A 17144-nucleotide genomic window follows, 5' to 3' on the forward strand; every position below is an offset into this window, starting at 1 on the left:
AATTACTCTCAGTGTACCCTCTGAAGAACATGACAAACAGACACCATGTTGAGTAGGAAAATAAGCCATGTACACTGAAAATTAATAGCAATATGTTTTGAGGAACCAAAGATCTAGCAGGAAAGAGAAGAAACCATACACTTTACTCATGAAAATACTTTATTATAGCTGAATATTTCAAATATGTTTTGTTAGTGTTTTGAGTTGATTTTAGTGTGTGATTGTATTAAAATATTTGGTCCTCAGGGAACTGTCATTCAAACTGTCACTGCCTCTGACCCAGATGTTGGCGCACCACGGCCTATCGTCTATGAGCTTTTTGGAGGTATGTGTAGAGTTCACATGGCACAACATGTGACTACTGGACTGTTGGCTTTGATAGTATTGGGGTGGGGGGGGAATCTATTTTTGTCATTGACAAATACACATTTTAATGAACTCTTTATTAAATGATTTAGTGCAATTTGGAGCAGCTGAAGATGAATTAGTTAGCGAAAGAGAATCAAGATGAAAGGCAGGAAGTAAGATGTCTTTTCATTGATGAATCAGTGTAATTATGTTTATATATTTATTTTTTTGCACCACCCGTAAGCTGAAAAATTGTTTGTTGTCTGTTAGTGGGGTTTTTTTTTTAATCAGAAGTTAAACGATAAGCTTTCTTAAGTGCTGGAGAAAAATACTTAAATATCTTAGCACAGGCCGAAGGATCAGAACTCAGATGGCCGCTGGATCGGAAAAGTAAATACCTTAGCAACTAGAGCTGGGGCGCGAGAACGGAACTGAATCGCCACTCTTGCCCGTGGAACGCGTTTCGCAATTCACTTCAGCGGAACGCGCAACAGTATCGCCTTCCGATTCCCGATTCACTCCCCTGTCGCTGTCACCGCCTTACAGCTTATTTATGTTTTTGTAACCTACTGCTGAGTCGAGTCGCGAGCGCAAGAATGGAACGGAACACTTAGTATGGCTCCCCTTATTTTACAAAAGATGGTATAGTCCAACCCCCATATTAAAACAAAATGAACGGGTTCCAACCAATGGACAGAAGGAATTTTATGGAGCCATTGTTTTAGCGAATCATGGGGTGGGGGGGTGAATTTATTGGGTCGCTAATTGAGGTCAGTAGATAGAGCAGCTCAACAAAGGGTGGGGGGATGGCTGGACAACAAGAGTGGGAATCGCCCTCACCAAGTGGCGTTGATGTGACACTGTTCCGTTTCAGTCAGTGTTCCGCCGCAGTTCCTCGAGCGCTCGCGTACTCGCGATTCTTTGAAGCCGACTGAATCGCGAATCACCACTCTCAGATTTGGCGAGCAGGATCCAGCTCTATTAGCAACAAAGAAAATTTTTAACATTAAAAAATTGCAGGATTCAAAATTAAAATTCATGTGTTAAGAAAATGAGAAAGCTTTCATACTTTGTTGTAATGTAACTCCCGCTTTCTTTGTTTCAGTGCAGTATGTACAGTTTGTGCTGATAAAAATGCTTTGTTCTTTTATTTAGTCTATTTGCAGCTCAGCTGTTATGTGTAAGAATCGATAAATTTTTTCCTTAAATTTGTACACATCTCTTTTTTTCAGATATGTGTCTTTTATGTCGTACAGGAGTGAAAACAGGTTCTAGTCAAATTGTTTTTTAAATCTGTAAAGCTTTCAGATAACTATGTTATATCATGGTCACCACAAAAAATGAAACTCCCTTAGAAGCTTCAGATTTTCTTACAATGAGTAACAATGTGCTTGATGAGAAGATGAAACACAATGAGTTCATTTTTAGAACGAGTTGTTGTTGGATGCGACTTGTTCTTTCCCTCTGTTTGGTTTCTACTTGCACTAAATTTCTGTTATTGTGTTTGATTTATGGTCGTTTTTGCCGTTGCAATAATGAATCTTGAATTTGATTGGGTTTTTGTCATTTTCAGATCATATGGATGTTTTCACGATCAATTCCACAAGTGGTGAAATTTCAAACATTATTGCACCTGACTTCGATGCACAAGGCAGCAGGAAGAACAGACCATGGGATGTAACCATCAGGGTAAAGGAATACATTGATATCACTGTCAGGACTCTGTAAAATCAACTTTAGTTTATTTTTATAGTAAGAGTTTTACGGCACTTGCAACTCAAATAGGTCATATAAGTGCTGAAGATGAGAGATGTTACTACCCCAGATTAACATAAAAAGGAGGGGAGATAAAAATAATAGATGCTTGATAAGAAAAGCACCACACTAGAGCCTCTACCAACCACACGCGAATCAACTCGAGATTTCATGACGAACGACTGGTTCAAACATGAGAAATGGCAATTTTTGTGTCAGAGTGGATCATTTTGTTTGCAAGCCTTTGCTATTTAAGGATATGGCAGATTAATACGGAAAGTTGGTCTCCGTCTTGATTATAAACAATTTTTGAAAAGGAGAGAGTTATACTTGAACAGATGTTGATTTGACTGTAAGCACTAACGGTTTGTGGAAGAAGCTGTTAGAGTCATAGTGCTTTAAATGGCTAAGCTGATTTTGACATTGTTTTCTCCTTTACCACAAAGCTATACCTGTTTGCTTTGTCCTTTTTGTGGCTCATAAACAGTATGTCAAAAGATTCCTGTCTGTAATGTACTTTTGTTATTATGAAAATGTTTATTTGAAAGTTTCTTACTCATTGAATGTTTGTTCAGTCATATTGATTTTTACTGTTCGAACTAATTAATTTGTCTTATTTAGCATTACTTCAAAAAGTTTGTAGTTCCATATTCTTAAAAAATGTGTCCTATGATTTCATGGTGCGCTTTTGCATTATTAATAGGCAAGAGAGGTGATAACGAATCCTGATGGCACAACAGCACTTGGCAATGATCCACTGACCACTGCGACTGTAAAAATCAGGATCACTATGAAGGACATCAACGACAACGCACCAAAATTCGACAAGAATGTATACAACATTGAGATCAATGAGAACATTGCAAGAGGTCAGAACATTCCAGGTCTGCAGATGACTGTGACAGATGCTGATCAAACTGTAAGTATTACTGCGATCATCTGAAACTGAAAACAATGGATAATATCATAAATGTCATGATTGAAATGTGAAGACATTGAATTTGATAATATTTTCTTTCAAGAAATGAAACTGATTAGGCCTACATGAAAATTTAAGAAATGCAGAATACTTTATTTTATTTGGTAATAAGGTAGGCTTTGAAAACATCATCATCATCATCATCTCATCATCATAATCATCATCATCATCATCATCATCATCATCATCATCATTATCACCATCATCATCATCTTCATAATCATCATCGACTCGACAATTCCCCTTTTTCTTGTTGTGTTTTTCTTATTTCTTTTTTTTCTTGAAACATAACAATTTGCACCATGTCAATACATTTTTATGTAACCTACAAATATCGGCACCAAAATCAGGACTCGGGACCAAAAAAAAAGGGTAGGCCTTGAGGTATAGCAGATTAAATTGTGCTGATAATGAGACGGAAAAAAACGGATCAATAATCATTATTATATCATCAATATTTTTGCTGACTGAAAACGTACTGGACCTTGTTGCTTCAACTTTCTGATAGAACACTGTCCTCTCCTCTGTGAGTTATACTTGAACAGATGTTGATTTGACTGTAAGCACTAACGGTTTGTGGAAAAAGCTGTTAGAGTCATAGTGCTTTAAATGACTATGCTGATTTTGACATTGTTTTCTCCTTTACCACAAAGCTATACCTGTTTGCTTTGTCCTTTTTGCCTGCCTCAATTTCAAAGTCCATTTTAAATTCTGTTCCTCACTGGTGACCTTCTCTCACATTCCGGGAAGTTTTGTGATGGTTACATGTAATTGGGTATACTCAGGAAAATAATTTTAGAACGAAAAGTGTTACGCTAGTTTTGTTTACTTTTTTTTTAAATGAATTGTCGCACAAAGTAAATTCAAACTCGTTGTTTCTTAGCCAGATTGATATGAATGCTAAAAAAAAGATAGCATTTGTATTGCACAAATTCCTGCTCAACAGCAAGCTCTATGCACTTTACAATCTACATTTTTACCACAGCAGACCTGATAGCATTCTGAAACAATCTCAACTTCCTGGGAAGCATACAGTGTAAGCTGCCATTTTATAGGCACTAAAATACCAACATACTAACAAAATTTTTTGCTGTCTATGGCCGGGTACCCATTCCCACTTGGGTGGAGTGAGGAAAATTCTGGTAAAGTGCCTTTCCCAAGAAAACAATGTCGGTCCTGAGGCCCGGACCCCTGAACTCACAACCCCATTTTTACGAGTCCAGAAGTCTTACCACTAGATCACCAAATGCCGCTAAGAACAGTATGGAAAGTAACAGTCTCCCTCGTTTTCCCCCGCCGGTGAATGTGCTGATCTCGCATTTTCATTTTCCAGTTCACTGTCACTTCTTTGCTGCCACAAACCATACAGGTCTCATCACAGTCCTCTTCTAGATCAGAATTGAGGATATGATATCCCATCTCTTTATCAGCTGAATATCTCTTGAAAGGTGCACTTTTCACTGATCAATGAGTGACATTTCAACCACAAAGAGATAACCATGTGAAATTGGAATACAATAGATTTTCTTTTTACGGGAGGAGGCAGAATGTGAGAATACATATAGATCACCTTTGCGTGAGGTCCAATATAGCAATGGGAGAATTCCTGTTTATTTTCTGTAGCTATTTCCTGCAGCTATTTCCTGCACTCTTCAAAGTGTTGTCTAACTCAGGTTTCACATTGACTTTCCTTTATGATGTTATCTTTTTTTTTTCAGTGATTAAGATTAGCTTTCTCATGAATCCAGCAATGTTGTAGATGTTTTAACTTAAAATGCTGGGAGATTCTGCTTGGACAGATTTCTACCAAGTTCAGCTCTCATTTTTCTTGGTATAAATAGTCATTACACGCATCTCCCAAAATTTTTACATCAAAAATAGTTTTTTAAAGGAATTTTTTCTGATCAGCTATTGGACAATGTAGAATGATGCACAACTCGATCATTGCAGTTCTGAACACGGCGCACCGCCTGTGGAATTTTAGTTGCAGCGGGGGATTCCCCGCCAAGCGCCTTATCACGTCGGGGTCATGGGGGTCAGCTCCCTGTCGCCACCCTGTCTGGCCTGACTTAATTTTTGGTACTTTTTAACGTACAGATTTAGGTGTATCCTTGTGTTTATGGTAATTATTATTTAATGCACCCAAAGCACGCTTTTCTGCTCTTGAGGCTCAAAAAAGAACGGACGGGCTTTGTAACTTGTCTGGTTATTTCTTTAGAGGCGCTGAAGTCGGCAATGCTAAATTGTGAGGCTGCGTGGTGAAATCAGGCGCTCGTCAAAATAATGACATTGAAGAAACAGGCGATTTTCCGTCGTTTTGGCAATTTTTATCAAATTTTTGCTTTTTGGCTAAATCTCTTTTCTGTCCATTTAAAAACACATTTCTGTGTGGATTTTTGCGGAAAAACGTTGATCAGAGGTGCAAAAAATAAAAAAATTTAGTTTCCCAGGGCTCTCCAGCTATGGAATTCACCAAACTTTGGCGGCCATTTTCTCTCTGAAACCAGGCGATCCCCACATCCTTCAATCGCAAATAGCTCGACTTCTATTAAAGACAGACGGTTAATTTTTTCACTGAAAGCAAGAAAAATGAACAAGCTTTAAGATGATACCAATACCTCCACATGCCCAAAAATTGACGAGCGCCTGATTCCACCGCGTCATGACACAATTGTAAATTTTTTTAGACAACTGTGAATGAAAAAAAAAAATCAATATTAAAAAAACGGCACTACAAAAGCTGTCGAATTTTTGGACCATGAACGACATAACATTGGTGTAGATACTCAGAAAAGATGGTATCTGGGCATATAATAGAAAGGTGTAATTTTGCAACTTTGTCCATCTGGCACACAATTTGTAATGAAGTAATTCCTCCAAATACAACTTTATGTGTCTAATATAATCGTGAATATTCGCATATTTTCTCGAAAGTTTATCAAAATTACCCTGCAGTCTCTATATGAAGTAATACAAATCGATTTAAGTGCCAGAATACATCTATGACGCAATACGCGAACAGTGTCTGTTAGTGTTAGACTCCAGAAATTCCTTACTTTAAAAAAAAAACCGCTACGTCTAGGTTTTGAAAGTTGACTGAATAACAGGGGTGACTTCTCATAATTGGGTTATAAGAATAATTTCTAGCTTTCCAGTGACACTGAATCACCACCAGACTTTTCCAACTTTTATTTTCGTTTCTGTGACCATTTCCTTAATAACTGACCATATTCTAATTTCTTTACATTCATAAGTGTCCGAGCATATTTCCTACACAAAAACTAATAATGAATATGTTAGCTGTCTTTATTTTAATTCCATACAAGTAGTTTATCTTTACCCATGTATTTACACGGTTTTGTGCTTTTAAAACATCGTAGTTGTATGCAGGCGGCCTCAGATACGTCATGATTCATGAACAAACGCAGAGTAACTTTCTCTTGTTTAATGGTAAAACAAGAGCTAACGCTGAGTGTCTTTAGTTAAGAAATGAAGATGTGCATCTTTCTTCTCTTATAACTTGACTATTACTACTTGCGCAGATTTAAGATTTCTTGTGGTAAAAGATATGATATTCGTAGTCAGTTTAACACATAATTTGGAGAGATCTGTCGTGCCATTTTTAAATAAACAATAATTTATTCATAGGTTTGTAACCAAAATAAGACAAATTGGGTACTGTACTAACACTTGTCTAGAACAGAAACTAAGTCACAGAAATTAACCATTCTAACGCAAAATAGATCTCAAAACATTGAGCTTTTAGTACATCAGTTTAATGGTTTGCTGTGTAGGATAGGGAAGAAGTTATAGCATTTCAAACGTAGACAAAAATGCGAACTTCTTAACCGACACCGGCAAAGTCGCTTCAGGGTTCATTAGCCCCGTGACCCCGAGCCGGAGAGCTCCGGCGGGCTGCTGAGTCACGCTAACTAAAAGTAACAGAATTTGGCGAAAAGTGACGCCGTGTGGATGTAAAATCAAAGACGTTGGTACAGGAGACTTGGAAACCTTGTGTATAGCGTCTCCCCTTAGAGATCAAATCTATCCATAGGTTTATTTTTGCTTGATGTAGTCTGCTACTTGCCAGTATTTGAATCTTCTGCCTCTTAAGTAAAGCTACAAAACTCTCAAGGTGATTCCACAAGCAAATATGAAATGCACAAGTGGCATAGCGGACTTGAGACTGTGTCCTTTCATTGCACTTTTTTGTGATTTAGTTTTTTTTTAATAACCCTATAGTCCAGTGTTTAATGCACGCAAAGTGTTAAGAATGTTTAACTATTTTGCTTGTTTTCATTTCACATATCACTGTATACTAAATTTGTGTATTCCTTTCTAGGACATTTACAACAGCTTTAGACTGGCAACAGACAACTATACAGACATATTCCAAGTGATTCCAACTGAAGATGCAGCTTCCTCTAGCCCAACGCTTTATGTAGCAGATCCAGAAAAGATAGATTATGAATCTGGCCAAAGAGAATATCGGATTTTGGTAAGTATGCCCACTTTTAGAAGGACATGTCACATCTTTTTCCTGTCTGCTTTTCCTGTGCCTGTGCTTCCAGTGCAAAAATGTAGGCGAAAGAGAAATCCATAACTAGTGAAATGTCATATTGGTATCAATATCATGCGTTTGTGTTAATTTCATAAGAGCAAGACGTTAATTTTAACAAATCATTTTGTTTCATGAGTCTGTTGTACTATTATGTACTATGTGCTTACTGCATGCTTAAAAAATATTAAAGAATTTTTACTGCGTATCCTACATCCAAGTAGTATGCTTCTGTGTAAAAAGCATGGTTTTGGGGTTTGTTTGTTTTGTTTGGGGTTTTGGGGGTTTTCTTGTTTGTTTGTTTTTGGGGGGGGGGCTTCAAAATCATTTCAGGTAGTGCTCAATTTCCATTTTGTTTTCATTTTGTGATGACTCATATTCAATATAAACAGAAAGTTAAAATGGAAAATGTTTCCGGTTTTCTCTCTTGCTTTCATTTCCTTTCTACAGCACATTAATTTCATGACATCTTAATGATCTACTCCTGGAACTATTTTTGTCTTGTGATTCACAAATCATGGATGAAAAATGTAGGAGCAAAAGGTACATATGTCTGTATATTGCTTGGCATTTACATCTTACCCTTTTTCTAAAGAAACTGTCAGAGTTATAGAAAAAGACATGGTAGCAGCGAACTGGTCTTTTTCCTCTGAAACACTTCTTTTCTCCTTTTTGTTTAAAAAATATTTTCTGTTCTGTTCGTGTTATCCATGTTTTCCTAATCATTTTCCTCAACAGGTGACAGCCAAGGAGTACAAGACAATTCCTGCCTTAACTGGAAGTGCAACAGTGATCATCAAAGTGCGTGATGTCAATGATGAAGACCCCAAGTTTGATAAGGACAGTTACACTGTCTCTGTGTTTGAGGATGCAAGAGGAGGAACTTCTGTCATTGACCTAAATGTAAGAGCGCTTTGCTTCCTTATGATTATGAACTTTATTTGGATGGGGGTTGGGGGGGGGGTTGTGTCTTCATTCTGTATGTTAATAGGCCCTACAGTCAAATCCTGTTTTAGCACTTTCCTTAGGTGGAGCATGAAATTGGCAGTACTGAGGGGCCGGAAGTGTAATGGGATAGCACCAAGTGCCATCTTGACTAGTGGAAGATTAGTAGAGACTATAGACAAAGTGTGACCAATCTTGACTCATCTTGATCTGTCCTGTGGGATTGTCATGCACAGGAGAAAAATCAGTAGCACCCGATTATAGGAAAAGATCCAGCTGAACTTTATGTTAATTCAAATTGGAAATTTCTGTCGGACAGAAGCTCGGCTAAATGTGTCGAGGACCCTGTAGACTATACAGGTTTTTTTACCTGTTACTGTTCAGTCCTTGGGCTGCCTCAGACCTTTTATATAGACTTAAGCATGAGTCCTCACAATGTAAAAGCCTCACAGGCACCCAGAATCACAGAAAGTGGTGTACAGAAAAGTGGGAAGACATGGAATAACGTCAAGCAAGAGGCTAGCCCAGGATAGAGAAAGATGGAAAGTGTTTGTCCGTGGCCTATACCTGGTGCAGGGTGAGAAAGGCAATGATGATAATGATGATGATAGGCACTCACCAGCCTTTTGGTCATCAAGCTGATATCTGGCAACGCCTGATATTTTGCATACCGGCAGAGGTGGCGCAATTACTTTGAAGTTCCTCCAAGTAACTTTTATTCCAATTTTGTAAAAATATTGAACAAAGTTAAAAAATAATAGCATTTTCATAATCAGCTTGAACTTGAGGCAAATTGGCATGCTACAATTGCTAGAAACAGGCTGAACTCATAGAGATGTTTGTGGGGAAGAGATTGTCAAGCTGTCACCTAGTGGGTGCCGTGCTCTGTGTGTAGTGTGTGCCTGATCTGGCGGCCAATTCAGTAACGGTATAGCTGGGCAAATTTACATTTATATCTGTTTGGTGTTAGCATAATGCCAATTTCTCTTGAATTAATAAAGCTCTTATTGCACCTTCTGAAATAATTTTCACACCTTTCCCCCTCTTAACCCTATCCGTACGCCCTGGGGTCATTTTGTACCCCCGGGGTTGTATTCTTCACATTTTAGAATACTTCAAGTACGGAGATCTCCTTGAAACTTTCAGTATTTCTCAAAAAATCATTTTGACAGACTGCTATGCAAAGTGTACAGATCGAATTAGTGAGTAAATTTCCTCTTTGGAAAGTGGTGGCACAGAGTTCCCCACGTCGTATGGATGCGATTGTAAAACACGACGTACGGATAGGGTTAAAGAAAGAAGAAATGATAATGGAAAGTTCAGAAAGAGGTTTATTGATTCAAGAGAAATTGACATTATGCTGATACAAAACAGTGCAACATAGATATATTAGCATACAGTGCAAAACCCCTCTCCTGGGTCACTTAAATATTCAGTCAAACCTGTATATATACCCTCTGCAGATAATCAAGTGTGTCGATTATGATGATGGTATGTTGTAGCTGCAGTTTCTAAAGGATGCCTATCTTAAGCCCCATATGCACTGTTTTCGACTTTGTTTTTACTGGTTTCTCTTTTATTGACATATTTGCTCCTTTCTTTTTTAACATTGTTGTCCTTATATGTCCTCCTTCTTTTTTGTGTTTGTTTCTCTCTTGTAACATCTCTAATCTTCTGAACTTATATGGCCTAATTGTGTTGCAAGAGCCATAAAGTCTTACTAAAACGAAGAAAACTGTCTAATCTTCTTGCAGGCCAAAGATAGAGAAGAGGGCGACTTTGGAGAAGCTGGAATACGCTATTCCTTGTATGGAAACACACCAGAACAGTAAGTGCTAGTGCCCTTTTTTCCTTGGATGTGAAGGGGAGGGGGGGTGATTTTAAAAAAATATATATTATCTAATATTGTTCACTCGGGTTGTTTGAGGAATTTTCAAGGCTCTTCACTCCTTTGGTTCAGTCCCATCGGAGATGGAAGTTAGATGCAGGAGTGCTATCTCTCAAATTATGACCCAACTTTTCCGTGTTGAAAGGAACCCTACACCTGTACATTTACATTTTTATGATGTGGTGAAGTTTCTTCAGGAGACAGATTGGGAGAATGATTAGTTTCAAGATGACAACAGTTTTGTAGTTTTTAAGTTCAGGAAGGATATAGTAGTTTTTCAAGACCTCCCATTTCTGTGCTGAGTAACTTGAACTGTTGTTTGTGGTAAAATACTAGACCCTTCATATTGACTCAGAAGACATGTGTTCGATTTGCAAAACGAGAAGTTCTTTTTATTGCGTGTCTCTATCTGTCTCTTGGAGTGCTCTATCTGGGGTATCAGCAGGGCTGAAGCAGCCGACGTCCTAAATTGTCTCAGTTGTGTTGCCAGGGACATAGAACAATTATCTTTTATTATAAATTACCGTTACCTGAGCATGGCAGTCAACAGATAGTTTAAGTCATTGGAATGCCTGATACCTTGCTACCTCAGAATTACAAAGTTCTATCTGCTCAGTACCTAGTTTTGAGAAATTTAACGAAAAAATTTTTTAGATTCTCAACATGTCAAGTTGGTTTTTTTAATACAGTTCTTTGAATATTTTGATAACGGCTCCGAATACTTAAACAATTTTGATAGAGCAGATAGAACATTTGGTTTCTGAACTCCTGGACTTAGTAACTCAAAACAGCCAAAAATGTGAGATAGAACGTTGTGATTCTGAGGTAGCGACCTGTTTGTGATTATTGGTCTGTCTTTATCACGTCCTCTTTCTTTTTTAATGCAGCTTTGAAATTGACCGGATTACGGGACTCTTGACGGTAAAAGACTGTCTCACCCCAGGAAAACCTCCCTGCATTGACTATGAGCGCAAGAAACGATACGTTCTGACAGTAGCAGCGACGGATAATCTTGGAGACATAACCAATGGCCGAACCCGATCTGTGCAAGTGATTGTGAACATCCTGGATGTCAATGACAACTTTCCACGTCCCGAAGCCAGCTATCTCCGGTATATCCTCGAAGGAAATACAGTCACTGTCAACCCGCTGATCATTGAGGTAAACTGATCGGTTGTGCATTATTTTGCTGTATGGTAAAGCTCTATGAAAAGCAGTTTTCTTGTGATTAGCTCTTTCCTTGCCAGGCTTTTGCCACGTTTGTGCCAGGTCAGCGATGTTGTACGCTGAATATGTGTCATGATGCTGTGGAATCAGGCACTTGTCAAATATTTCCTAAACTGTCGAGCACAGACTCTCCAGCTTTTGCACAATGACTTGTACCATTTTGTCTTAACATATCAATATTGTTGTTAACACCCGTTAGCTGTGTTCTAGAAAATTCCTTAATAAATACTAATAAAAAATCCAAGTAGGTGGTTTCTACAGATTTTAAAAGGTATTATAGTTGGGGCAATATCGCTTTTCAAAGCAGGTCCGTCATTTTATTCTAATCATGACTCTTTTATTGAACGCATGTTTTGAGAACCTGCAAAAAATGTGTTTGCTATAAAACTAATTTCCTTTAACAAGTTTTGCTACTAAAATGTGTCGTTGATGAGCTGTAACGTAGGCCATATATGCATGTATGCAAAATGTGTGTCAGAAGCGGGAAGTGCTTTGAACAATCCCATTTTCCTCATGATAAAGATTTATAGTATTTTATATAAATTTATGGAGAAAAGTTTTTCATCTGGCCTCAATTGTTCTGAAAAAATATGATTAGGTTAAGACAAATTGACACAAACTGCTGTGCAATGTATGGATGACATTGATTTACCTGTTTAAGAGATATTTGAGGATAACTTGCCCCACGAATTTTTGACTGCACTGTAGGCTCATAGCCTACACCACTTTTCCACTTGAACTCTATTCGTGTAGACTGCTAGATTTACAGCACTGCACATCGAGGCATGTATTCAGTGGGTGCAAGGGTGAAGCTCATGCATGATGAGGTATGTGCTCAGACGGCAAACACTCTGGATTATCGAAATATCGGTATGGCTCATCCACCTAAATATAACATATGTTTACAGAAATAGACCACAAATACAAAACAGCAGCATCAATATACACCAGCATAGTGATATTACAACCTAAAATAAAAAATGAGATAAATAATTAAGATCAACACTTAAATGAGATGTAGAAAAGTGTACCTAAGAAATCAATGAAATTACTCAAGAGCCCAAGGGGGTAAACCCACCATGCTGTGGGTCTCTGTTGAAACGAAATCTTAAATAAGCCTTAACTTATATGTCACTAAATTGGTCGTTAAATCAAAATGAGGGAACCTATTTCCATAGTTCTTCATCTAATGAATGAACTCCCGGTAAAAGAGACCTGTTTTTGGCAATTGCCAAAAAGTAATTTGGCTTTGGAAGTCATCGTAAAGGAATGTGCCTGAGCCAGCGGCTCACCAGTACAGCTGTTCCAACTGCAAGCTGCATAGCGGCTTGCCAGAGATAAGGACTTAACCCCTTCACTGCCAGCTATGAGCTACATAGCTGTACCGGGGAAAATTGCTCCAATTACTACAAGCGTCACATAGAGCTCCTAACTCAGAAACTCAATTGAAATCATTATCATCACTGTTACAGTCATTCATTAATTTTGTCTAGAACTTCTGCAGCTAAAAAGGAAGGTCGATAGACCGGTCTGTTGGATGCCATTGCAAAAAGGAAAACAAACCGTAAACACAACTGAGAACGTCAACACTTCCCTTCTTCAAAACAATGAAAACGACGCTCAGATTCTCGGGAGACTCCTGTAATATCTATGAGGATTAGTCGTGACGCAGTTTTGTCCCTTTAGACAGTGGAAAATTACACTAAAAATGACTTCTTCATGGGCCTGCCGAATCAATGGGCACATGGCACAGGGAAGCACTTCTTGGCCCACTGGGGGCAGTGAAGGGGTTACGGCTTAGGAGCCCGGGTTCAAAGGGTTGACAAAAAAAGAGTAGAGGTTGAAGTTAAGATAAGATAATACTTTATTATCCCAGAGGAAAATTTTGTTTGGCAGTACAAGACAGTGAAAACACATGCAGGTAGACTTTAAAAAATCAAATTATATATTACTCTCATTAAAATTTCAATATGAAAAGACAAGTAAAGCTGACAAAATGTACATTCACATCAGATGCATCATTGATCCACGTGCAGGTAAATATTTAATTGCAAGACCTTTGGGGGTACATAGATACATACTCTAAAGAGCAACACACATCTATACTCATTCTGACAATAGCCTTATGTTAGATGGTAAAAAATTCTTTTATATCTTTCTTTCTTTGTTTTTGGAGGTACATATCTGCTGCGTGATCTTATAATTAGCATGGAAAGGGGGTGTGGTGGGTCATTTATAATGCTTTGTATCATTTTTGTCTGTGTGGTGTTATACATTTCATCAATTCTAGTAAAATCATATCCAGAGGTCTTGCTGGCTTCCTTAATGGTTCTGTCTAATTTTTCTTAATCTTTCAACTTACAATTCCCAGCCCAGCAGCAAATACAAAATAATAGCACGCTTTCAAACATAGAATTGTATAAAAAGGACATAATCTTACTATCAACACATAAACTTCTTACTTTCCTTAAAAGGAACATTCTTTGATTTACTTTTTTAATTTAGTTCTTTCTGTATTTCACAGGCTGTGGACCCAGATACAGTGGGAGGACCCATTGTGTACACCATCGAAGGAAGTGGCAGCAACCTCTGGCAGATAACACAGGGCGTCCGACCTGGCACCAATAATTCTTATGCCAACATTACTGCTACCCGGGGTGTGCTCTATTCAGATGCTCCTGATAAAGAGAAAGGACAGTACGTAAAGCAAATTAATAACGATAGCATAGTGAAAAGTGTATAAAGCTTTCTGTCAAGAGAGGATGCGCTATACAAATGCTGTTTTTTATTATTATTTATTATTATTATTATTATTGTGACTGGTTTAAAGTTATTTATAGAGGCTACTGAGATCTCGTTTCTTTTCTGTTTCAGGATAATTGTTTTCTCAACAGCTATATTCTGTAAGAGTTTATTTGTAATGTCTTTGCGGCTGCCTTATACAAGGGCTGTCCAAGCAGTAAGAGGAAAAAAATACTGAATAAACAAATGACTATACGAATGTTTATAAAACTTGCACATTATGTAGTTATGCCTTTCAGCCCCTGCCATAAAAAGTTTCTCTGAAGATTGATGCATTTTTGTTAGTAGTTTAATTATCTGAGAATTTGTCCCTTTGGCACTTACCTGACCTATTTGTGCCATAAAACCAGTACTACCTTTGGACTGTCTTGTATAGAGCATTGCTTAAGTAGATGTTCTGTAGTCATGGTTGAGATATTGCATGGGCGTGCCATTGACTGGCCACGCCCTAGATTCTTGTCCATAATATGTGCATTCAGCCAGTTCTCTCCTGCCCTAAGTCTGAAAACTATGACCCGTTCCCCTTTTGGCATGTGTTCAAAACGAATGGAAAAAAGGTTCATGTATATAAAGGGATATGCACAGAAATGCACCCACCTGAGGATACAGGCCTATATAGTTTGAGGTTAACAGGTAGATAATAAAATGGGACATAACAAAAAAATTTATTTTAATAATTCCTGTGAGCTATGGTTTGATTAAATGATATCTATTTTCATCTGTTTCCTCTCTTGATTTCCCTGTGTTTTGGAGCTCAGCCTACAAATTGTCGATGAAAAATCCGGAAACTTCATTTCGTTTCAGATTGTTGGTGATCTTTACTCTTGTAGAATATTGATCCTGCCTGTTTACTGATGTAGCCTTTCGGACCTAAACCTTATATAAGGGCTCTGGAATCCAAATCTTAAGTCTCAAAGGCTATGGGAGTTTGGTTGTAGAACATAAATCAAAGTGTTACGAGTGTTTCCTTTTCTCCTAAATTCTGACTACAAGGATTAACACGAGAGTTTTTATTTTTTCACAGGTTTACTTTTACAGTCGTGTCATACGACCAGAAGAACAAGGCTGTCAGTCAAGTCACCATCATTGTTATCGTAAGTGCTCTTTGGATAAGTTGAATTAAGTTGGGATTGCTTTTTGTTTACAGTGGTCACAGCCTCATGTCATGAAAGGATGATTGTTATTAAGTTTGAAAAGATTTAATGCGATCAAGAGATGAACGAATTTGGACCAATTATTATGGAAATACCTACAAGAATAACTGTTAAAAGTTATAGTTAATTAGGGGCACCGATCACAGCACACCAGCAGTGGAATTTTAGTTGCAGGGGGGGGGGCACCGCCGGGCGCCTTATCACGTCGGGGTCATGGGGGGTCAGCTCCTTGTCGCTGCTCTGTCTGGGCTGACTTAATTTTTTGTACTTTTTAACATACTGTTTTAGGTGTATCCTTGTATTTATGGTAATTATCATTTAATGCATCCAAAGCAGGTATTTCTGCTCTTGAGACTCAAAAAAGAATAGACATTGTAACTTGCCTCGTTATTTCGTCAGACACGCTGAAGTCAGCAATGCTAAATTAAAAATTTTTTAAAACAAATGTGAATGGAAAAAAATCAATATAAAAAAGATGGCACGACAAAAACTCTTGAACTTTTGGAGTTACAACAAAATATTGGTGCAGATACTCAGAAAAGATGGTATCTGCGCATATAACAGAAAGCTGTAATTTTGTCACTTTATCCATTTTGCGCACAATTCGCTATGAAGTATATAATTCTTCCAAATACAACTTTATGCGTCTAATATAATCGTAAATATTCCCACATTTTCTCAAAAGTTTATAAAAATTACCCTGAAGTCTCTCTAAGAAAAAGGACAATCCGATTTTAGTGCTAGAATACAACTACAAATTTAATACAGGAACGGTACCTTTTATACTCCAGAAATTCCTTACTTTTCTTAAAACGCTAAGTCTAGCTAGATTTTGTAAGTTGATGGAATAACAGGATGACTTCTCGTAATTGGGTTATAAGAATTATTTCTAGCTTTCCAGGGACAATGAATCAGCGCTTCTTATAATTAATTTAAACACTGTGAAAATATAACTTCAGTTATATAATTTAATAGAAAAATCAACTGATTGTAAATTATTTTTACTCTTTTTATAACATAATTTAGATAATTCTGCTGGCAGAGTGCTTTGACCCTGCTCCTCCGACGCATCTATGGATAAGTCGGATATGATATCCTAGCTGGAAGATAGAGATATTGGATAAAATGTACTCCCTCTTTAAGAGAATTAAACATATGTTCTGTTTGCAAAATCGAAGAGCCTAGCCTTCACTCTACAGATGTCGGTCATCAGATTTGATACCATTAAGTAGAATTTCAATAGTGTACTATAATGCATACCTTTTTCCCTTCAGGACATTAATAACAATGCTCCTGAGTTCACCTCTCCTACCTACAAGCATAGTATGTCAGAGCAAGTTGTTGGTGGTAAGTTTCATGGAAGTTGATCGAGCAATTGGTCTTCTCATTACTTTTCCCCTTTTTTAGTCTTTAATCTGAAATAATAAATAATAATAAATTGATTAATAAATTTCAGTTTTATAGGAAAGTGCTCAGTACGTTTTACAA

At 37.6% G+C, this 17144-nt stretch overlaps 1 protein-coding gene across 2 annotated transcripts in view; it reads left to right on the forward strand.

Annotated features, from left to right (window-relative positions):
* LOC101850781 (cadherin-87A) overlaps positions 1 to 17144 on the forward strand; it is a 74311-nt gene that overhangs the window by 23263 nt on the left and 33904 nt on the right. For both annotated transcript variants that reach the window (XM_013079241.2, XM_005092362.2), the window contains exons 11-20: positions 247 to 325; positions 1922 to 2037; positions 2807 to 3022; positions 7425 to 7580; positions 8379 to 8543; positions 10340 to 10413; positions 11361 to 11634; positions 14225 to 14397; positions 15527 to 15596; positions 16931 to 17003. In XM_013079241.2, the coding sequence (XP_012934695.1) occupies positions 247 to 325; positions 1922 to 2037; positions 2807 to 3022; positions 7425 to 7580; positions 8379 to 8543; positions 10340 to 10413; positions 11361 to 11634; positions 14225 to 14397; positions 15527 to 15596; positions 16931 to 17003 (1396 nt within the window). The remainder of the gene's footprint in view (positions 1 to 246; positions 326 to 1921; positions 2038 to 2806; positions 3023 to 7424; positions 7581 to 8378; positions 8544 to 10339; positions 10414 to 11360; positions 11635 to 14224; positions 14398 to 15526; positions 15597 to 16930; positions 17004 to 17144) is intronic.

This window comes from Aplysia californica, unplaced genomic scaffold (assembly GCF_000002075.1).
Source record: "Aplysia californica isolate F4 #8 unplaced genomic scaffold, AplCal3.0 scaffold00045, whole genome shotgun sequence".
Lineage (NCBI taxonomy): Eukaryota > Metazoa > Mollusca > Gastropoda > Aplysiida > Aplysiidae > Aplysia > Aplysia californica.